Raw genomic sequence first — 25,419 nt, forward strand, 5'->3', positions numbered from 1 at the left:
CTCTTCATCAATGCCTTAAAGTGTATACATTTAGTGTAAACTATAGCTATAAGTTAATAATTAATAAATAATTATAATTTTATAATTGAGGAATACATAGTGATGTATTTTCTCGCACTTGTCTTGCTTGTTAATTAATCCAAGTACATAGGAAAAGTAGTAATAAATTAATTTTAAATTAAGATTATCTACTAAGCGTATCTAATAAAGATGATATAAAAAAAGCAATGCCTTTATCATTAAAGTTAAACTTACTTTTGCTAATTTTAAAATTTGGAAATATCATATTTCATGGGTAATAGTTACTGAACTTAAACGTTATTTGTACCAAACCAAATCTTAACATCACTATGATGATTTTTTTGTTTTTTTTTATCTTTTTGATTTCTATTACCTGGCTTCCATTACTTTCGATTTCTATACCCAGATACTTGTTGTATTTTTACACCCTCAGTTTGAATATTAATTAGTCGTAACTCTCTCATCCAATTCGTTTTGTTTTTATTCATTATCATATCATATATTCCTCTTGGTATCGTATAAAATCTGTTGTATAATGTTGTAAATGTCTATATAAAAAAGAGCTTGTGTATGTTCTGGCCTATCCTAAAAGCATTTCAATTTTTTTCCATATTTCTATACCCTATATGTGTGACATTTCTTTATGATGTTATCGACTAACATCATAAACAAAATTGAGCTTAAACTTATGTCTTGTCTTAGTTTTGTTTGAGGTTTGGAAGTTTTTGATTTCATGCTACCTGTAATGACAGCATTCGTATTTACTCTACATATTTCTAAGCTAGATTCAGCTTTGTAGCATTTTGTAGGTGGAACTTTTTCCTCTGTTAGATGGTTTCCAACAATGGATCAAAAATATTTTCGTGTTTTAATTTTGCACTGCTTCATGATGGGAAAATATACCGTTCAAGCGAAGAAATGGCCTGAAAAGTGTTATAAGGACTCCGCTCCATCAGAAACAACAATAAAACGTTGGTTTTCTGACTTCAAACGTGGTCGTAGAGACGCCGATGATGTAAAACGCAGTGGACGTCCAAATAACCGCCCCAAAGAATTGCTGGCTGTTTAGTGTTTCTACGCTTGTTTATACGATTATGGTAAACCCTCTAGATCATTATTAAACTTCATACTACGTTCCAATGAAGGATTCAGGTCCAAAACCAAATCCTGCCGTTCATGGGCATGTGAAAAAATCTTATTTATTTTAGCTAAAGTTAAAGACGTAGTTGATTTTCCAGCTAATTATTGAAAACTATCATTTTCACCATATGATTCATTATTTGTAGCTTTTCAAATTTTCAACGAGTTCCTCTTCTGTGAATTCATTGTCATTAGCGGATAAAACTTCTTCATCATCTGTTGACCGAAGATCTTCAAAACTTTCTGTATGTATTTGATGCATAACTAGTAAAATGTTAGTGACTTCGAGGATTACTGTATAAGCTTTTTTTCTTCTGAAAGTTTTTCATTATGATATGCTAATTAGATTGCAGATTTTAATTTGATTTCTTGTGTTCTTTTTCTGTAAACACACGAAAACTCTCCCTAATATCTACATATTGTATCGTACAAGTTGTATCGTCTTTACCTCAGGTTAGGGATGCCGAAAAAATATCGATATTTTTAGCCGATATTATTTTGACCGATATATCGATATTTTTTTTAAAACACGCTTTTTATTAGATACTTAGAATTTATTACTACATTTCATTTGTACTTGAATTAATTCACAAGTAAGACGAGTACGATGTATTTTACATCAATATGTATTCCTCAATTATAAAATTATAATAACTTATAGCCTTTAGTTTACACTAAAGGTATACACTTTATATAAGTTCGTATGGTTTGGTTCGCTTCAATCTCCAGACATCCAGCGCGCTGTCCAGCAGTTGTATTGCTTTCACGTTAGTATGATTTAGTAATCTTCTTTCGTGTTTCAAGGCATCTTAGATAACTTCGCAAATCCATTTGATTTCCAGGTCATCGTGCAGTTCTTCGTTGGTTACGTAGGCATTGAAACAAGGCAAGAACCTTGTTTTGACAGCGTTGGTCCAAATTGGCTTTATGATCGACTAACCAGTATAGTTGTTTTATTTTGGTTCTAATGTGTTTTGCTTTTTGGTTAACATGATGTTTCCAATTTAATCTACCGTCAAGATGGATTCCAAGGAATTTAGTTGATTCTGCTTAAGGAATCGGGCATCCATTAAGTGATATAATTAAGATTTTATTATTTCGCCGCAATGCAAAATTAATGTGGACAAATTTGGAGCTATTAAGTTGAATTTTCCAATCTTTCGTCCATTTGTATATTTTGTTGACCGCCACTTGTACTTTTTCTACTGCCCTAGGCAGATATATGTCGTTTGCCATAATAATTGTGTCGTCAGCTTGTCGTGTTTCTTTTGTTGTTGGAATGTCAGCAGTGCAGAGCAGATATAGCAGAGGTCCTAAGACGCTACCTTGTGGAACTCCAGCCGAAATAGTTTTAAATGTCGAGAACGCCATTTCATGCGATACTCTAAATGTTCTTCCGAAAAGATATGACTCCAGCAATTGACAATAGTTACGCGGTAACAATTTGCTCATCTTACAGATTAATCCCAAATGCCAAACTCCATCAAAAGCTTGTGAGACATTCAGGAATATTGCAGGGCAGTATTTCTTTTCCTCAAACGCTTTTTCAATAGCCGCAGTTACTCTGTGCACTTGATCGATTGTTGAATTGTGATTTCGAAAATCAAACTGGAAATTTGGTATTATTACAAAATTTTTAACATATTTAAATATTAGTTCCTCAAATAGCTTTGATATTGCAGGTAGCAGCGAAATAGGCTTGTAAGATTCGACTTGTTCTGCAGAGAAATTAGATTTAGATCTACTGGTTGATAAACAGATATATCGATATATCGATATTTCGGTTAGCCGATATATTTGAAAAACATTAAATATTGTTCTTAAACATTATAAAAGAACCCTGTGATTAAAAGTTTAGAGTATTTTAGTACTTAACTGTAAGGGTTTATTAAAAATATTAATATATATTGAAAAAAAATATCATTTTTTTCTCTCCGATATATCGATATTTTTTTCGGCGGCCGACAACCCTACCTCAGGCATCCAGTTACGACACTAAACTTCCGAACCCAAACGAAACAGAGCCCCGCGCCGTAAACCCGATACAAAGAAAGAACAAGAAAGAAAAAACTACGCGTTCCACCACAGAAATTATTCAACGGAACTCCATAAAGACTAGTTTTATTATTCGGTCGAACTTTTATATCGGCCTTCTTTTTTTCCTCGGTCGTTTGTTCGAGAAGACCAAGTTGAAGGAACCCTTTCGGACTGGGTTTTAATCGTTTTCTTTGTTTAGGCATGCTTTCAGATGTCTTGGCCGGTCAGCTGGCCTCTTATTGTCTAGTAGTTGATGTTCCTGTTTCGGTTGGTGGCGGCTGTGGAGTATGAGCGGATCGATTAAATCGACGCTTAATATGGTTTCGGAGAGGGTAGTTCTATTGGAAAATACCAGTTTCTGTCTTAGTCTGGAATCTGAATCTTGTAATTATGACCGTATCTGTTATATTAAAGGTTCTTCAGAACGCTTTAAAATTCAAGTGAAATCACTTGAAATATTTGAAAATTCTTCACGCACTTTACATATAAGGTTAGCCAGATGTTATTTTATTAAATAATGTTATTAAAACTATAAGATGGACAGATATTTTGGAAGTTTTCTTGTTCAAAATAGTGTTCACCATCGCTGTTCATAATACCATGTGTAAAGGAAAACCATTACCGTTTTTTTTTTAAAGAAAAACTACATGATTTTCAAGAAAATAGAAACATTTATTAGTTCACAGTGTTGGCCATATCATTCTATACATCTTCCCCATTTTTCGGCAATTTATGGATGTCATCCCAAAAAGACTGAAGTACTGCTCCGCAAGCGTGTGTACTATTGAATCGAGAAGTTGATAGTCGGACTGGGCAAGGTCTGAAGAGTACGGCGGGTGATATAATCTGTCCCATCCAAGTGCTTTCAACTAGAGTGCTATTGTGCTGTTAAATCACTTTACCGTGTCGTCGGGCCTATCCTGGACGTTTTTCGATCAATGTATGGTTCAAATTGATCATTTGTTGTCGGTAGCGTAATACACCAGGCTACTCTGGTACCACCAAACACAGAGCATGGTCTTGTGACCAAAACAATTTAGCCTTGAAATCGATTGGGCGGCTTCACCGGTACACGTGTCAAGTAAGATGCTGCTGGGCTAGGCCAATACACATTGTAGTTAAAAAACACAATTTCTGAAGAATGCAATGGGTAGGATATGGCTGGCTTTTATTTAAGCCTTTTTTTTAGTTTTTAATGAATCCCACGTAATTATTTATTTAATCATAAATTATATTTTATTCGAGAACCATCAGTCATTTGGACTTTTTAGTGTAAAATAAATACATGTAAATAAATAAATATAAAAATAAATCAATTATGCAACTAATAACACAAACCATAAATAAATGAATACAAACAAAGGATATAAAGCATGGGCAGCATAGAGTATTTTAAATATTTGTAAGTAGACCCACAAAGGTAATATGTAAAAAGGATAAAAAGAATAAAAAGAGAATTCATATTATTTAGAGGAAAACAATCCTTAAGGCTGTTACCAGGGTTAATGTATTTTCTGATAAGGTTATACGAGCTTCATTCAATCAAGAAGTCTTATATAGTTAATCTTCCATTACACAATTAAGAGACAGACAGGAGAGAGTTTTCAATGATCCTGTCTTAACTGTGTAGGTATTGTGAGCTTACGACGAGAAACTTTCTTAAGATTAAGATGCTCATAGAAGGTGTGCTTAATATCCTCCAATTTATTTTAATCTATCAATCCCAATCCAGCTGATTTGACATTTTGTGAGTATTAAGATAATCGATCGGAAAAGAAAGACTTTCACTCACTTGTTACTAATGATGCCAAAATGAGAGGGAAGCCAAATAAAGAAGAGTGGAGAGTTAATCAAAGTTAAGGGGTGGCAAGGACAGGCAAACTGCATGGTATTGAAAGAACCCTTAAAATCAGATCAAATATGCACTTTAAGAAAAACCTATTTTGTATTTGATGGGAAATAAACGAAGGTTTATGACGAGTAGTCAACAATTCAACAAACTTTTGAAATATCTTGATCAAAAACACAATATACTTAGCCAAAAATGAGAATGCTGACAGGAATCACTTATACCACTGCATGCCACTATACCGTTCAAGTGACGCAGAAGAACCACTTGAAATTTGGGATAGGAGGTTTTCCTGCATATACCAGATTGATTTACTAGATTTTGCATCACCATTTTGCTCTAACCAATGCCACATAACTTAGTAAATAAACATTTACTGTTATTGATCTGTGTCTGTAAACTTCAGTATTTCCTACTTACAGCTTACATTAGATTAACAATTTTTCTTAAATGCCATTTATTAATAGATTAGTGTCAGATTCTGAGCAAGCTGCGTCATTTAGTTTGTTTGTCATTTGTTTTGTTTGCCACTGACAGCAACAAGCTCTCGAATATGGACAAAAATAAAAGTGCTGATTAAAATTCGTATTATTTTGTCAAAAATTGCCATCAAGCTGTCCTCATACATCGGCATATATTTCCCAACAAACTTGATATAAAATAAATTTGCTGAATATATATATATATATATATATATATATATATATATATACAAATTAAATTATACATTATTATCGTTATACAATACGAAAAAATAATGTCCATGTATCTTCACAATAAAACATACATTTAGAAGCTTTCATATGTAGAATATATTTAGATCTGAGTTATAATATTATTTGTTGATTTCTTATTAGTGTGTGATTAAAGATTGTAAAATGCTTTGGACAGTTCCTAATATGTTTTTTGTTCTAATATTCGCCTAAAGACAAATGCCAACGCAAATAATTATGCCTTAAGCTAGATAATAAAAAAACAAAAGCCTTTTAACGTGCCTATCCATATTTCATGCAGGTGTCGCCTTTTCCTATTTCTCGCATGCGAACCTTATTTACGGCGTTTGTCAGCGTGAAATGTTGCAACCATTCGTCTTTTATTCATTTGTTAACGCTCCTTGGAGGAGCTCCTTTTGAATTTATTTTATACACGGTTGAAGATTGTCGAACACAATGTAATTGAAACTCTAAATTGATTGTTGTACGTACAGTTGGGTGGTATTGATCGTTTTGAATTGATATCGTACCTTATTTAATAGAAAAAGATTGAAGCTTTCAAAGACGTCATTACTGTTCATTGCTAAAGTATCACTATATGAAATTAGATTCGTTTTTTCTTTCATAGTAGATTTATATTTTTTTTGTATTTAGTAAATAAACAACTTTATGTCAATTAATTGGGATGACATTAATCAACAATCACAAAAATATTGTGTTTATCTAATAAAATCTGATTGATGGATTTTAAAAAATGTATTTACTTACCTCAATATTAAGGTCGAGACTCATAATATATTTAATAAAATATAACCCCCGGATTTGTTGGCACAGTACTCAAGCCGATGGTCCTCCTAGTGTTGCGATAGATACAGGTTCGAATCCTGCTGGGGTATGGCCGTAAATTTATGTTTGTGACTGTCCTTAGATAAGAATGTAAAATTCGACAAAGAAAATGATCCCAGTCACGACGGTAACCAGGCTAGGTAAGGCCAGATGTCATCTCCAAGTTATTAACTCCCTAATCGGTAAACTTAATGACAAAGAGATGTTAGTATATTTAGTTTAAATATGACAAACCAGAAAGAAATTTACATTATAATATAGACGTTTACTTTTTTGCAATGGCAAGCTTTGTGATTATATGCTGCTGATAGATGATGATTTGAATATAAATATATTTTTTTGCTGTTCAAAAATGTCCATAAAAGTTCCTCTTGATATTGATCATATCTATGGTTTGTGTCTAATACCTCTTAAGTTAGGTAATGCTTAAATAGGTGCCCCTGAGTATCCAGAACTCTTTCCTTGCAAGATTTAACATCAATTCACAATCTCGAATTCGATTTAATCTCAAAAATGTTGTTAAACAATCGCATAAGACCGAATGTTTTTGAAATAGGTGTAGATACAGAATAAAATCTTCTGTATAATCCTTCATGGGAAATTAGAGCAGCATCAAAAATGTATTCCTTTCTCGACCTTGCATATATTTGGATATCACAACTGCTTAAATGAAATGGCATCTAATTCTACATCGATATCTCCAAAAGACACATGAATAAGTTCAGTTGCATAACCAATCAATCAATAATGATGAATATCACAATTAACACGATGTAATTTTTACAGTAATATAATTTTAATACATTATTCTTTCATCATAGGTCCGAAATATAGGGTAGTTTAAATGATGCCAGAAAAACATCTTTTTTTGTGGAAAAAACCTTCTAACGTTTTTGTTCAGTCCGTAAGACATCATTATATTCATCATCAGTCTACAGCCAAAACTCAGGGAAAGTGTCTTTTCCAAAGTTCCCAACCGATACGTTGTTTTGGTGCCGCAGAATTTCGAATATTTTTGACTGGGTCTACGTCTCTGAATTTATTGAATGATTTTATTGTCCATCCTGCACAAGGCTTTCCAATTCTAGTTTCTTGGATTTTAGTGCTTGATGCTCCTCTAAATGTTTTCAGAAGTTTCAGTTCATCTCAGAAGTTTGGACTAACTACTACATCTGCAGCATCAAGCACTAAATTTAATCAAAGAAGTGAAAGTCTACATCTTGTCCCTATTGTCACAAACAAGAAGCCTACATTTCTGAAAACATGACCAATAGTCGCGTTTCTTTTTAAATTTACTACATTTTTGTAGAATTAATGAAACGTACGGTGCATAAAATGTTTCGTATATATCGATTTACGGATCTATCAATAATACACTTAGTTGCAGCCACTTTTCAGTAATTACAAATTCGATACCAACATGCTATATAACTCGCATTAGTATAACATTATAATACTTTTCCATACTTCCGCTTCTTTCATATAATCTTGGCTTGGCTTTTACCTGAAGACTTTCGTTCGCATTCATATTTCGTTCGACAAGTAACATACGTATATTACTTATTCCTGTACTATTCTTTATACAACGTAGGGCAAAAGATCCGCTACCATTTTGATTGCCTATAACTTTATCAAAGAAAATAAGTAAGTTTGGTTTTCATAAAAAGTTTAATTGGTCTTTACATTTTTTTTGTTATGACTGAAATATTATATCGACTAAATGGTGACCGCGATTCGCTATGCAACTTTCGGCTCTTTTTAAGGCCTTTTTCATGACATCCTGCAACATCTGACGCTGAATTTCTTCAATTTCGTGACGAATATTGTCTTTAAGATGTTAAATCGTTTGGGGCTTATTCAAATAAACTTAAAACTCCATAAGAAAAGACTCTTAAACTGATAATTTTAATCCATGGAAACAGAATGATGTAAATGTATATTCCGGACTGAAGCTACCATATACAGACCCGAATACACGTATACATCAACAATCTGGACTTAATGGTAACCTAATTATAGATCGCCCAATGATATGTTTTATGATGGTATTTCTTTTAGTTCCCCCCCGAGAGTAAGATTCGCCTCCTCCCCGCCGTGGTTTCTTCCGTGCAACGTTCCACGGGTTGTCGGTCGACCAAAGTAACACGTAATGGTACTCCGCTAACGGTACCGCGGAGGCCAGTGGCGCCCGTGCTCAGGCCACACCCTTTGGGGTTCCTCGGATGGATGACCGAGACCATCGACAATAATCTTCCGCATATCTGAAGAAAACGGTCCGTGTATGGTATTGAATTACCAAATAAGGTTTCTGGTGGTCGTTTTTTCCGTCTTATTCTGATGAAGAGATAGCGAATAACATGTTATTTTCAGAGTTCCGTATTATATTTAGGTTTATAAGGAATGGGATTATTACAATTATTATGCCACGACAATAGATGTCGAATAAATTATGGTGCTGGTTAGTCATAGAATTTTTTTTTTGTTTTGGTTAAAAGATTTATGTTTTACTACATATCGCACACGGGCAAAAATAACGTCACAACTCCAAATTTCTAGTCATGGATGCTATATCATGGAAAATAATTTCTTGATCTACATGTCTGAAATAACGACCGTTTTACCGAAAAAAACTACATGATTTTCAAGAAAATGGAAAAATGTATTTTTTCAAAGTATCGTCCTTTTGATTCTACATATCTTGTCCAACTTTTAAGCAATTTATGGATGCCATCCCAAAAAAAACCGTTCTTTGAGCAAAACCATTCAACGACCCATTTTCTAACTCCTTCAAAATTGGCGAAGTGCTCTTCTGCAAGAGTGAAATTCATGCAAACTACTCAAAAAAACTTCATGTACTTCATGCAAAAGTACTCAGTGATTTTGAATCCAGTAGCTGTAGAATACTGTCATTGAGTTGATACAGAGAAGCTATATATTGACGAACTGCACTACAAATTTACCAATTCGGGTGAACTTTTGGACCCCAGCAAATGAGAACGACGTTATTCTATTGCATTTACTCAGATCACCAATATGTATGTCAAGAGTGACCCTATATTTCTAGTATACTCTAATAAGGCCATTGCATTAAACATGACCTGGAACTTGTTTTTGTGCTGTGATTGTACTTTGGAACGTGTGAAAATGCAGAGACAATATTGCAAAGTCGATTCAAATTCGTCAGAACAATCAAGTCAACAAAGAAACTTGGAAATCGTTTTAACGTACACTGAATTATCTCACAGTGATTTTGTACACTAAAACGCTGTTGTCCAACAATTTGGACAAAGACAAAAGTGAAAATAAAGCAGAGGCTAAACATGGATTGCTAGTGAATGAATCAATGAGAAAATGAATCAAATAGAGATGAAGCAGAAATTTTAAACCAAAATGAACACCAAAACAAGAACCCAGCTTCACAGAAACAGAAGAACTATAAAGAAAATAAGTAACATTAAGGTACTTAAGATTGTAAAAATGAGTCAAGAATATTTTTTGTAAAAACATCCAATTAACATGACAAGACTGGTTGCTCAGCTGAGCTATGAAAGTAATGTTCTCGTAAACTAATAGCATTCCTAGCTTTTATAAACCTTTTCATGAATCATTTTTAAGTATCTGCTAAAGGTGGAAAAGAGAACCTACCAAATGCTGCAACAAATAAATAAAAATTTAAAAGAAAAAGTGATGAAAATAAAAACTAAAAATCGAAAAGCAGTAAACCATTGTGATTATTTTATGTTATCATAATTATAATCAAGTATTAATAATACTATGAATTTAAACAAGTCAAATTACTAGAAATGTGCATTACTTTTGAAGGATTAGATTAGAATCTGCTACCAAGCACTACATTACATCTGATCTAAAACCAAGATATTTCTAGACGAACACTAGTCAATCCATCAAGGTGCGAGGATAGTTGGAGAAATAAATCACACTTTTTACCTCAGTTTTCATCCAGATAAAACAAAGAAGTTTATAGATAAGAAAGATAAAAATGTAAGCTGAACATAGATAGAAAACGAAGAAAAATAACATTTTTCCAATATTGTATGTTCCAATTTTCCAATATCAAATGTAACCAAAAATAATTGAAAAAGTTGTTGTGGTATATAATGAACAACAGTTTAATAACAAAATAATATAATGTACCATTTTCAGAGTAGAACTTTGAATTTATAAAAAATGACTGAGTGTAATCTGTCATGTTTGATATTTTAATTCGTCTAAGTACTTATGATCACTAATATAGGAATCACAGCCCCTTGACAGAACTATATTTCAAACTGGCGACCCGCCCCGGCTTCGCACGGGTGCAATGCTGATACTAAATTAAATACACTACAGAAAAAATATGAACGTTGTATATAAAAACATAGCGGCCCGCTCCGACTTTGCACGGGCATAAAATATATATGCCTATGTCACTCAATGAAAACATGATTAAAATCGATCCAGTATTTTTGGTTCATTCATTACTGCCCTTGGCCTGCACGCATTAAATTTGGAGTAAAACAATTCCTCTTCCCCTATACTTACTATGAAGATTTCCTGCTATCTTTGGAATATCTAAATTCATACAATTTTTATTACATTACACATTTTTAAACGCAAATTTTAAATTTGTAATATCTCCGAAAATATTTGTTTAATTTACATGCTGTAAGGAACCATATTGATCTATATTAATTGCACACTGTATTTAAGGTACTTAATTCGATAAGGATTAATGCCGTATTGCTTAAAATAGCTTCGTAAATAAGCCATTTTCTCACGTAAAAAGTAAACAATAAAAATGGTTAATGTGGGTTATCCCTAAAAGATAAACATATACCATCGCGGACTTTTTTGTAGACCTTTTTATGGTGTACAATACTGTAGTACATTAATTTGATCTAACTCGTAGGGTTAGGCAGCGTTTTTGCTAATTGCTAAATAAGCCTAAAAAAATAGGTTAATTTACGACATCACGTTAGAAACCTCTAAAATTAGCAATGTTGCCTTAGTATATTATGCATGTATTATACATATAAACCTTCCTCTTGAATCACTCTATCTATTGAAAAAAACCGCATCAAAATCCGTTGCGTAGTTTTAAAGATTTAAGCGCACATAGGGATATAGGGACAGAAAAGGCGACTTTGTTTTATACTATGTAGTGATGGTTTGTATCAAAACAAAATTCAAACCCATGAAAATTCACAGTTATCAGATAGTGACAGTTTTTATAAAACTATTATATAACTATCGATTATTCTTAATTATTTAATATTTTGTATTTTAAAAGACATAAACGGAAACACTTATTTTGATTACTGATATTGAAATATTTTAAATTATTATAAATTAATAATAAATTATATAACATTTTATATTAAATATTGTACAATAAACATAAAAATCAAAAGCAACTTTAAATGTATTAATTTATAAATCAGTTATTAGTCTTGATATATTATGTATAATAAAATACCAAAACATATCAGCACTAAAATGTATCATGTGTAATAATCAATTAAATGGTATCCAGCAAACAACTTTACTAATGTATAGCATAGCAGTCTTCTAGTGTCTGTCTAATAGATCTATTGATTATTGACATAGAAATATTTAGTATTATTTATTTTAAAATTTTAATTGAATAATAAATTACCTAACATTTTATATTAAATATTATATAATGGACATTAAAATTATATGGAATTAAATAACTATAAATCAGTTATTAGTATTGATATATTATATTCAGTAAAATGTCAAAATATATTTAACCATAACTGCAATGACCAATTAGTGTATATAAAGATTATCGTAAAAGCATGTACGAAAACAAACTAATAAGAAAATTTTAAATGATTTAGAATAGAAAATCATTTAAAATGAAGCACTATATTAATGATAGTTGAATTATTACGTTCAATTAAAGTGTTTTATCATGATTAGTATTGAAGCTAACTTATAATTAAGAAATATAAATTATTATGACCTATTTTTTGTTGCAGAACAAAGCAATTACGTAGCGGCAGATTCCAACAGTTCCAATACTACGAAGTCGTTTGTGCCCTGCAAAGTTTGCGGCGATAAAGCTTCGGGTTATCACTACGGGGTAACGTCTTGCGAAGGTTGTAAGGTAAGACAAAGCGATAAACCACCGTACAGGTCCCATCTGCAGAGAGGAACTGATGTTTGCAGGGTTTCTTCAGGCGTAGTATCCAGAAACAAATCGAATACAGGTGTTTGCGGGACGGCAAATGTCTGGTCATAAGACTGAATAGGAATCGCTGCCAGTATTGTAGATTCAAGAAATGCCTAGCGGTCGGCATGTCTAGAGATTGTAAGTACTTAAACATTTTTAACATATTTTCAGAATATAATAATTAGTGTTCAGAACTATCGACTGAAAACAGTCAAAACAGTAGATAGTCAAAAAACTAGCGACTGAAAATACTAATTAATACTTTCAGCCAAATGCATGGTTCGACAATTTTTTTCAATTCGTGACGTTAGACGAAGATGCACGAATCCTTTCCCGTATAAATTGTGACAGAGGAAAGGATGGAGATAATTGCTTGGGGCAGTTAATTTTATATGTGTTTATATTTTCTAACGGTAGTATAAGCGAGACGGAGATACATACACCTTCACGTACTAACTTTAAAAAAGAAAAGGAAAAAATAATTACTAAATACTATTAACACGCAATTAATAATTTAATTTTAAAGGAAGTAGAATTACTTTTATATTTGAATGTTCTGTGGATCTGTAAAAAGGCATGGAATTTAAAAAAAAATGTTAAATGTTTTATCGTATTTTAATATGTTAAATGCTATTTTTAAATAATATACTATAATAAATATAGACAACACAATAGAACTTAAAGCAAACCTAAAAACTAAAGATGTACAATAACCATAAATACTAAATAAAAATTAAACATATACCTGATCATAGAAAAAAAAACGAATCCATGACATATTAAAAATGATCGCACATTAACTACTCGAGCTTTTTTAAATAAAATAAATGCTTTATTATTGATCGGAAATATTTTTTGACAAAAATCGAGAGAGTTTGATCCAAACCAGAAAGTCAACCAAAAAAAAATATATTACCTATTATTGGCATAAAAACAGTCAAAAGTATTTTACTTTTTATCATTCACAATTTTAATCTTTTTACCCTATTACATTAACAGTCTTGAAAAATATCGTTCCAAAATGCTACTATATTAATATACAATATATTGCTATTTACAAGCAAACTACCAAAAAAATCGTAAAACAAAATATTACTATTAAAAAGTAGTAAAATCAGTTGAACCAAAAATTGCGACTGAAACAGTCGATAGTAAAAAATAGTTAATTACTAAACAGTCGATAGTTTCCAACACTAATAATAATCGTAATTAAAACTTTTTGTTACGTGTTCATTTTATATATTTTAACTAAAATACTTAGCTTTTTCATACAAATTTTAACACTGACTTAGAACACTTATGAAGAATGGTATAAGACAATCAAAGAAGATGAGATCTTGAGAAGATAACTCATAGTTGGTTTGTTACGATCTAGTCAGCGAAAATTTTCGAAAAAATTGAGAAAATAAAGAAGCTAATGTTCCAGCATCAAAGCATCTTTTAAGTCCCTTATATATAATATTATGTTTCAAATTGTTGTCATACAAGCAAAAGCTCAATATTTCTTAGCATAAAATTCAAAAAATATGATCACCAAGAACCGTGCCCATCTAATATGACTTTGTATGACTTTTTAAGCCTTGAACCCATTAGGGTCATAAAAATATAAGCTTAGATTCAAACAAAACATTAGAACAAATTTCAGTTCCAAATCCAATCAATTACTGATTTTTTTAAAGTCCTAAGGCGTTTTTCTTCATAACCAAACAGTAAAAGGTTTGTATCACAGTGTTGTCCATTGTCTGATTTTACCTGCTATATGTTGCATCGTTTACATGAAGTCACTCCACCACAGAAGCCATTAACTCCTGTTTTGTTCATTATAATAATGTACTTTTACACACATTTTACATTAAAAAAATCAGCTTGTATTCCGAAATAACCTTATTTGATTTAGTTCCGAATCATTCTGCTGGATATAGATGTCGTCAAGAATTTACATGTATCTGACTGAAATTTAAAAAAAAAACTTATACCGCAAAGCCAATTTTGAAACCCATTTCTAACATAAAGATATATTTTCTCATATGTTTTATAACATATAGCTAACAAAATATTTTTGATTCCCTTAAAAACAATCAACAATCACAAGGTATATTAGAAGTAATTTTTATTCAACAAGAAATGTCGACTGGAAATATAAGAACAAGCAATCAACCAGATTGAGACATACTTTTGTTTTTATTACACTTTTTTATTAGTACCTTCTATATATTCTAATATCTGTATACTCTGATAAGTCCCATCAGAATATCTTTAAAAGTGTAGTAATTTGTTTCACTACATAATAGTAATTCAAAAGAATATCATTAAAATATATGTGTTAATTATCACTCAAAAGCAATGTATTAAGGATCTGGTCGACGAAAACATATTTTTACTCTGTATATAACATTATATTTTAAATTTTGGGCACATTTTCGAAAGAGCTCAAGATTTTTTGGCATAAAACTCGAGAAATATGATCACAAAGGACCACACACTATAATAGGGCTCTGAATGACTGTTTTTAACCACTAAGATGACGTTTGAATGCATTAGGGCCATGATGAGAGACCGATGAACATTAAAAATGATTGTGACTAGATAGCATAAAACTATGACGGCAAAAGTGACAGCAGAACTCAACACTCACTTGAGTAACACTATTTTACAAAAACAGTACGACGGGTACTCCACAAAGCAAACATTCATGGAATATTTTATAGCGAAAGCAAACATTGAACTGCAAAAGAAGTCGTGCAACAATCATAAAACCTGAATATTTCATGATTGGAAGAATGTAGTGTGGTCCAATGAATTATCATGTACATTATTTCGTACAAATGACCGCCTAATAACTGCCTGCTTCGTACAGTCCTAAGCATGGTGGAGGTTCCGCCATGATTTAGGCGGTAATATCGTAGTATTCAGTTGGTCGTCTCATTGACAGACAGGCTGAATTACTGCGAGTTTCCAACATCATTGGCGGAGGTTTTGGTACAATAATCGGACAATCGGACAACATTCTGCTGTCGCAATCGGACAAAGAAGCTGCTGAAACTCATCGTTTGCTGACAGGCAAATAGAAAATCGATCATCCGTGAAATACTGCTTCGAAGGTATGTTCGGAAGCCATTTCTGCATCGAATAGTGACAGGTGATGAAAAATTGATTTATTTTTAAAACTCTAAGTGCAAAAAATCATCTGACGAAGCAAGCCGATTGATTCCAAGGCCAAATCGTTTTGGTCATAAGACAATGCTCTGTGTTCGGCGGGGCCAGACCGTCGTGGTGTATTACTGTTGAAACCTGAACTGTTAATAATGATCGCTACCGAATTTGAACCATACATTGATCGAAAAACGTCCAGAATAGACCCGAAGACTCGGTAAACTGATTTTACAGCAGATTGAATCCACCGTATTCTCCAAACATTGCCCCGTCCGACTATCAACTTTTCCCATGAAAGGGGCACGCGCTTGTAGAACAGCATTTCTCCAATTTCGGAGAAGTTAAAAAATAGCTGGATGAACGGTGTTACTCAAAGGATAAACAGGTTTTTTGGGATGGCATCCATGATGGGCAAGATATATAGAATCAAATGGCCAATAAATACATTTTCCCATTTTATTGAATATTATGTAATTTTTTCCTAAAAAAAAACGATAATAACTTTCCGGTGCACTTTATATTAAATCTATTCCACTAAAAAATAGAGCTATTTTTAAAAATATGTATATATGTCGTGTTCATATGATTTTATACATTCTCTGTATATTAAAAATAGTTTTTGTTAGTTGACAAACATCGACTGTATATATGAGACCAGATTGAAAGGTTCTTTTGTTTTTAGTATACTTTCTTCTTAGCGCCTACTGGGAAATATTAAAAACAGCGGTCATTTGTTTTACTATATAATACCGAGAGCGTCCGGACCAGAAAATACGATTATTAGATTGTATATTTCCAGCTGTCCGATACGGGCGTGTTCCGAAACGTTCCAGGGAACGTAGCGTCGAGGACAATCCCTCCAGGGTGTCGACCACGGCACCCGACGTCATCGCCGTCGTCAGCCCCAGCCCCAATCCTGCCGAAGCCATGTCGCCCTCGTCAGCCGTCTCCAACACCTGCAGCGTCATCGTGGACAACGAGAGCAAGCAGTTGGCGGTTTACGATGTTATCCTTGGAGTGTCCCAGGTAATAACTGACAGCAATATCGTCAAAAATTACGGAGTGACATTTCCAGGCACAAATGAAATGACGCGTAGTGTATAATTAGGCTTGAGAGTGCTCTAAGATAATTACAGGCATTAAGTAATATTAGAGTATAGGGTAACCTATATATTAATTTTTTTGTGATAATTATACTGAAGCTATAACTGTCAGTGCTTTTGTACAACCTAATATACCAATTATTCACATTATTAGTCATTCATATTACAACTAAAATAAGTCCAATAAGTACTAACGAAAAACGATTTCTAATTGCAAAAGTCTGACACTAACATACATAGTGTCAATGTCAACCTCTACGCGTAACCTTCACACACTACAGGGAAGTAAACAAGAAATATTATATGATTGGTTCGATCTGCATATTATACATTACAATAATCTACATCTGGTTATGTTTCTTATTTGCTAATTCTATTGTTATTTGCTAAATGATTTTGTTTTCACTTATTTAATTACTTATATGTGGCTGTGAACATCTGATGAGATTCAGAAAAAAAAAACAAAACCCTAGTTTTCTTATTGGCAATCTCAGAAATTGATAGCGATAAAGTGATAACGAAGCTGCGAAGACAAATTTATAAATAAATTTATAAATATTTCCCGGTATCTGTTAGTATACTATACAATACAAATAAAAAATTCATTGGAAATTATAACTAAAATTAAAATACGAATAAATATTGTAATAAAATTACATTTTTGTACATACATCAACAAGATGTTTAATGTATTGCCTGTCGTAACTTGTAAATTCCTTCTAAAGAAACAGACAATATTTTCCTTCTCATTTTACTCTAGTTAAAAAGAGACACAATGCTGTCTGATTAGTTCTAACATGTAAACGAATGAGCCTGTCAAAATCGTCCGGTTATCAGACGTATGCAAAATTTTTGAAAGCAATAGTGATAAGAGGTTATAACTCTAACGTATAAACTATTGTGGCTGTATAATTAATTGTAGTTTTTAGATGCACTATAATATTAAAATAAATTATATTTGAAAACATTCTTGTTCAATTATTTGATTTAGATTAGAATTTTGTTGTATGTCAAAGCCAAACCGAATTAAAACTCAGAGTTGATGCGGCAACATTACGACGCGCGATGTCACAAATTTAAATGACGTATGTACAAAATAACTCTGAATAGACTATATATGTCAATGTTAACGTCATTGTTCTTAGTATGAAGCATGTACGTTTGATATGAATTTTTAAGGAATAAGTACTGACACTATTGCCGAAAATATTATGTATATTTGGAGTATGAAAGATATATGGATGTTACTGGATTAAAAATATAGAGTTACAAGCGAAGAATCTAGACTACGAAGTATAGTCTATTCAGAATAATAATAAACCACACCATCAAGATGTTTAATGTACTGCCTATGTTTTTAAAATCAATTTTCCTTCTCATTTCATTCTATTTAAAAAAAGATACCAAGCTGTTCGATACGTTCGAACATGTAACCGAATCAGCTTACGTAAGTCGCTCAGTTATAAACCGGCAAACGTTATTTTTACGCTTCGTTTATTTTGAAAAATTAAAAAATCAACTAAAGAAACCAATGAGAAATACAGTGATATGAAAATGACTTGACAAGGAAACAAAAACTAAATGTAAAATATTACTTGATAGCACTACATTAAAGAACGCTCTTAGAACTCTACGACACAGATGTTAAAAAGAGTCTAATATAAATATAATAAAACAAAATCCTAACCTATAAACCATTGTGACTGTATAATTAACTGTAGTGTAAGCCCTTCGATAAAATATTCATTAAATTTATTATGATGTTAAAATGAATTATATTTGATAACATTATTTTATTTACATTACGATTTTGTTATATGCCAAAGCCAAAATGAACTAAGACTCAAAATTGATGCAAGATTGTGACGTTTTGGCGTTGTTTTATCGAACGGGCTATATATTCAGAACACTTGGGTAATGTTTGAAAAAAAACAACGCAAAGGCAATACAGCAATAATATGTGAATATACATAACCAAATATATCGATGCTGTTTTTTCGATATTGAAATCGACCATATATGACATCAATTTTGTTTTCGAAAAACTCTCTTAAAAAGATTTTCTTTATTTTAATATATCTAATAAAGCATATATATTAGTAAACTTGAACAATATAATAAGTTCAGTTTTTGAACGTTTAATTCCATTAATTGTCATGTTGGTAAGTAAATAATTAAAACTTCAAACATAATCGAACTAAATTAAAATGTTACTCATTTATTGTAAGTGCGCCTGTACTCACTAGCCAATCATATACCACATCTTGTTCACTTCCCTGTAGTCTTAACTACCAGGTTTGAAACTTCCACACACATCAATTAAAAATTCGAATAAATCAATAAATGACACCTTATGTATACCCTACAATTATATAACCTACAAAAACTTTTTAATAAAATTGTAATTTAATATCATCTACCGTAATATTTCCAACTTACGTAAGATACGAAGAAACACAATTAACCATCGTTACAAATATACTAACTAAGCACTATACTAAGCAGATAAATACGTTTAACGTAAAAAACTATGATAATTCACATAAAAACTTGTGTAGCTTAACATGTCCTATTTAATATTGGTTTTGACCACTGTCTGGTAGTGCCATTGTAGGCTATTTGAAATGTAAAATATAAGGCTACTGCCGTTGAAAAGAAAACAATCCAAACAGAAAAAAGAGCGTTTGAGACATATATTTATCGTTAGGTGTACTATAGGCAATTCCATTGATAATGCGAATTAATTTTGCGGGATTAACAGTATATGCTCTATTTCTCTTAAAAGTTATCATATCAAAGGCGATACAATTAATATAAGAAAGTTTAAATATGAATGACTGAAAGTTTAAATTGTCTCAAATGATCTTTTGTTTTTCAAGTGCGGAATTCAAATAGTACCAAAAATATGAGTACTTGTAGCAACCAGTAAAACGTCCAATATATTTATAGCCTTAAATTTTCATGAAGAAAATGCGCAAAATTTAATTAAAAATCATTATCATTAAGTTAAATAAACGCATTAAGATCAATATTAAGATAAAGATATATAAGAACGATCAAATTAGTGATATTATTATTTAATTTAGGCTCATCATGCCAACTGTAACTATACGGAAGAAAGAACGAGGGGATTGCAAAAACGGCCCATGTTACCACCACCTCGGTACAAAGATGACGACGAAGATGACGGTGATGATGGTGAGGGTGAGCAAGTGGCGTCCTCGACAGCCGAATCTTTAGAAAACGACAAGTAAGTCATCTTCAACCGTCTAGCAAGGATTATAATAATAAACATATTCATCAAATAGGTGTTGGCTATGGCAGCAATTCGCTACATGTATGACACCAAGTGTACAACGAGTGGTAGAATTTGCTAAGCGGATACCGGGTTTTGGAGGTTTAGGCCAGGACGACCAATTGATCTTGATCAAGTTGGGGTTTTTTGAGGTGTGGCTGACCCACGTTGCAAAACTGACGAATTCGCAGCAGATGGTTTTTGATGATGGTACATTAGTAACAAGGCAACAGTTAGAGGTTATGTATGATGTAAGTAAACAAATAACAGATATAGGTTATGTATTTCATTTCTACCCCAAAAATATAGGTAGATATAAAGCATAAAATAAGGAAGATTCAGATATAATTAGTAAGTGTTAAAACACTAGATAAATTATGCTTAGTTACTATAGCTCAAACCATGTGAAAGAAATTTGATAAACATCAAATATAATATTACATACTATCAATAATATATATTTTAAAAAGAATGTATGAAAAAAACGTTAAGTAAATTCTAAAAATGTTAGGATCTATACGATAAATAAACCAACAAGGGTTATATTAAACTAGTAAATTTTTATTCTAGTACGCTACTACCTGTTTTATCTGAGTCATATTTGCACAAGTACAATAAAAACTTTATATGTTATTATTCCAGGTTAAATATGCTATTTTTAATAGAGGTCATGTTTATAAATGAACTAAACGCAAAATTATATTGAATATACTTGGCCGTGTTGAAAATATGCACACTTACCTTATAAACTGTCAACCTAATAACTGGAAAAAACATATTCCAAATAATTAATTTACCGGAAAATTAATACAAAAAAAGTTTCACTGAACAGGAAATGAAAATCCTCTCTATTCCAGCTTGAGTTTACCAATTCGGTGATACATTTCGCTAATACGTTCAACGCTCTGGCTTTGAACGATACAGAGATTGGTTTGTTCTCGGCCGCCGTTCTTCTCACGGCTGACCGGCCCGGCGTTACGGATGTCAAAACGATCGAACACCATCAAGACAAGTTAATCGAAGCTCTAAAGGTCCAGGTACGAACATCAGCGAACTGTTAACCGACCGATTTTAATAACCCATCACTTCCGATCACTTTCAGATTAACAGGAATCACGCCAACGAACCGCAGGTGTTTTCGAATCTGCTGATCAAATTGCCAGAGTTGAGGAATCTGGGCACTAAACACAATGCCCACTTGGATTGGTTTAGGCTGAATTGGCAGAAATTAGCTTTGCCGCCGTTGTTTGCTGAGATTTTTGATATACCAAAAACGGAAGATGACTTACAGTGAATAATAAGATATCGACAGGTACCTATTTTATAACTATCTTTTTATTGTGTTTTTAAAATATTACAATTTTATTTAAATGGTTATTTATATGTCCATTATTGAAGTAATAGTTTAAAATTCTTAAGGTGATTAGACGTTTTAAATAAAATTACTTAAATGTATATTTATATTTCATGTGCAATATTTCATTTTGCAATCAGAATTAAATTTATTGTTATGCAACCAATAATATACTAGTGAAAACAATTTTATAGTTTTGAATTTTTTATATAATTGCATTAATTTTATTTCAGGTTTTTGAACTAAACGATGTTTTGTAATTGCTCAAACTACGCTTTAAGACATTATGAAAAAGTATATTCAAATGACGAGACAAGGAAATTTGAGTCGGACAACTGCAAGAACTGTTCTTTAAGATAGCAAATAAACTTCAAGATCGACAGGGTCACAGATGATTTAATTTTTACGTATATTTTTAGACACTAACTATAACTTATTGTAGAATAATGTTATACATATCAATGTAAACTAACTATATCGATCTGCTCTTTTTATTAGAAAAGTTACTACAAATGTAATCTGGCGAGTTTGTTTAAACAATCGTTAATTGTTATAAATGAACAGCAAGAAGTTGACATGAAAATAATAAACGTTGTGTATGGATAATTTGATTGTGGTTTTACCACGAATAGTCTAATGTTAGTTATATTCCAATTTGTATGTTATTGAACATTTATATACTTTTAAAAACAATTTCAAATGAAGTAAATTATCTTATTTCGTTCGATGACAATCATTCATTTACTAAAGTCAATGTGATTATTTTCTTGTCAACTATAAGTACTGGATACTCTGTTCTAAGAGTTCCATATCATTCTTGTCGTTTTTGTGCTCAATTTTTGATGATTAGTATCTAGTTTTGAATTGTAGAAAGGTGCAATTTTTGACCATTCATGTTACAATTGTTGAACCGTAGAAATCTCATTCATTTTTATGATGATTGAAAAAGTAAAAAAACAATTAGAGTAAGTTGTAAGGTCCGAGTTAACTTATCAATGCAAACCGGCTACGATAAAGAGCACGTTTTAATTAACAAATTTGTGGTTATTTAACTTTTTTTGTAACATGTCTTGTTCGATATCAAATAAAATTGTGCTCTTTATCAAGACGTAAGCCTCGTGATTGCTCACTAACAACACATCAACAGCATAGCAGCCATCATCATATAACTGTAATATAAGTACACATAGATAAATTGTGTATTGTAGATCATGTAGTTGTTAAAAGTTAAGGATACACTCCGTATTTCAAAGCTTCAATAATATATCTATGATCTTAGTACAAATTGGAACCCATGACATTTAGTAACAAGACAAAGCGATGGAAAAGTCAATGCTGTCTATATAAAAAAGGAATGTATGAAATCTAAGAAAAATCATTGATCGATCAATGATAGTTCTAGATATAGTGATACAGTTTTTCTTAATTTATTTTTTACCCTGTATATATATAGTTAATATGTAGCATTTAATAATTCTGTTTATTTTATACTCTTGATATCACTGACTCGATTAAATTTAAAAAGAAATCCTCCATATGCCATATCATCATCAAATGTTTTCTAATGATATTAAATGTGAATTGTTATGTGCCTTTTATGTTTCATTGTTCTTCACGGAATCGTTTTACATCATAAACCAAAGCATTTCATTTCAAATTCCTCCAAGTCTTAGTTGAAGAAAAATATGGTAAGACTCTTAATATCTTGGTGAACGGATATTTCATTATTAACATTAACTAAGTAAAAGACGTGAAAGTACCTTAATTTTTTTATTATATATATATATATAAATATACTCTAAGTTTGCCCAGTGTACATAGGTTTAGTTGAAAACTAGTTTTAAGCCTTTATGACCGGATTAAAAAGGACGTTCCTAGTTCTACCGGTAGTTTATTTCTGTATTGTAAAAAAAGTATTATTTTTTTATATTTTTTATACATAATTTGGCCTTGGTCGAGGCTATATAATATATACGTATATAGGTTTTTTTTCTCGAAAGATAAGCTTGTCTAGGTGCTAGAAGACAGAAAGTAACCTCGCTGAGAACTTTCACAGAAGACTTTTTATATATATTTTTATTACACGGATTTTGTTCACTGCCTTTATTATATTTAAATTCATTTGTCATCCTGCTTATAATTTTGTTTGTTAATGCGATGTACAATAAATCGAAAAAGTAAAGGAGCCAGTTGCATTTTAGTACTAGAACAACATTTTAAAATATGTCAAGGAAAATTTAAATTCCGACATCCAAATTATGCAATTCCTTTATTTTTTTTATTTTTGTGTATTGTCCAAATATGTTATATTTTCTTTTGGAGCCATTTTGTTATTTATATATAAAAATATCTGTACTTAATAAAACTGTTAAATGAAAAACAACTCCAATAGAAAATAGACCATAGACAACTTGTGTAACAATGTTAGACTAAGATATACCACCCATACTGGAAAACCGTAACACATCTTTTATCCGGCTGGAGATGGTGATCGATGTATGTTTGTTGCTAACCTTGATGACGCAATGTATATGTTTTTAACACTTTTATATGTGCTAAAATAAACAAAGAAAATAAAAACAAGTAACAATAGATGGCAGTTCTGCGATTAGGCGTCTATACTGATAAATGTTACACCTTTATATTGTTATTTTTATTGTTTATATTCTATTTTTATTTCCTGGAACGAAACCGGACGCAATACAATGACAGAAAGTTTTATTTACATCGTCTTTCCAGTTTAATGAAATGACGGTAAATAACAGACTCTGTTAGATATTTTATAGAAGATACGTTGTTTATAGTTATAAAGATATATGCTATTAATACTTTGTGCACTAAAGATTTTTTATTTTAAAGTAAATAGGGAATTTTTATTTTAGAAGTAAAGCTCTATATTAAACTCTAGTACGTTATTTTTTGTGTTTGACGTTACACGTCAAAAAGTCTTTGTTACAGTATATTTTGTTTAACTCAACTTTATGAATTTATTGCGTATTATAAATAAATCTTTTCTTATTTGACTGCGTTTTTGTATTATTTTATGATAATTATTGCAAAACCTTCAGGACAAATGTTAATAATTGGTTCATTAAATAAATATAGAACATTAGTATGTCTGAATTATTCGCAGAAAACATCCAATATAGTTATAAATATATAGTTAGAGTTATAAGATAAAAATTAACAATTTATAATTAAATAAGAACATAATATTAAAAGGAGTATTAGATTTCTCAAATATATTAAACTGACAAGTTCATACTTAATATATTGTCTATTTTACTCCCTACTTATTATAGAAAAATATATAAATTGAATAAATCAGAGATGGCAGGACAATTATTAACAGCTTACATTTTTTGGATTTATTTAAGATTTATGATATATTATTTTAATTTAAATATCTGTCTATTTGATTAAATAGTTTTAATATAATTTAGGGTTATATACATATAATAATATTCCTCTATTACATATGTTTTAATATTTAATTAAATTTTTAAATGTAGAATATTACAATAACTTGCGTACAAGAAATATTTTAATTGGGACATTTTAAAATAGTATTTCTTGATGTTACAAAAATAAAAACTAAAATGTCATTTCTATTGTTGTGCCATCTAGTGAGAGTTATTATGTAGTTGTACGGAAATTATAGGAGTCTGTCAAGGAACAGTATTTCTCCGCATGGTGGCTCTTGCTAGCG

General features: G+C 31.3%; 1 protein-coding gene across 2 annotated transcripts in view; it reads left to right on the forward strand.

Moving 5' to 3' along the window:
• The window catches only part of Eip78C (Ecdysone-induced protein 78C), a 62,543-nt gene extending 37,810 nt beyond the window's left edge, over window positions 1–24,733 (forward strand). The window contains exons 4-11 of one of the 2 annotated variants that reach the window (XM_076408898.1): window positions 12,612–12,739; window positions 12,802–12,943; window positions 16,758–16,984; window positions 20,148–20,311; window positions 20,370–20,607; window positions 21,214–21,393; window positions 21,459–21,668; window positions 21,944–24,733. In XM_076408898.1, the coding sequence (XP_076265013.1) occupies window positions 12,612–12,739; window positions 12,802–12,943; window positions 16,758–16,984; window positions 20,148–20,311; window positions 20,370–20,607; window positions 21,214–21,393; window positions 21,459–21,650 (1,271 nt within the window). In that variant the 3' untranslated portion in view covers window positions 21,651–21,668; window positions 21,944–24,733. Of the gene's footprint in view, window positions 1–12,611; window positions 12,740–12,801; window positions 12,944–16,742; window positions 16,985–20,147; window positions 20,312–20,369; window positions 20,608–21,213; window positions 21,394–21,458; window positions 21,669–21,943 lie in introns of both variants that reach the window. The other variant, XM_076408897.1, reaches the window with a different exon arrangement.
• The last annotated feature ends 686 nt before the right edge of the window (window positions 24,734–25,419 follow it).

This window comes from Rhynchophorus ferrugineus, unplaced genomic scaffold (genome assembly GCF_030347505.1).
Source record: "Rhynchophorus ferrugineus isolate W39M unplaced genomic scaffold, kcgeb_rfMv2 rfM6, whole genome shotgun sequence".
NCBI classification, from domain to species: domain Eukaryota; kingdom Metazoa; phylum Arthropoda; class Insecta; order Coleoptera; family Curculionidae; genus Rhynchophorus; species Rhynchophorus ferrugineus.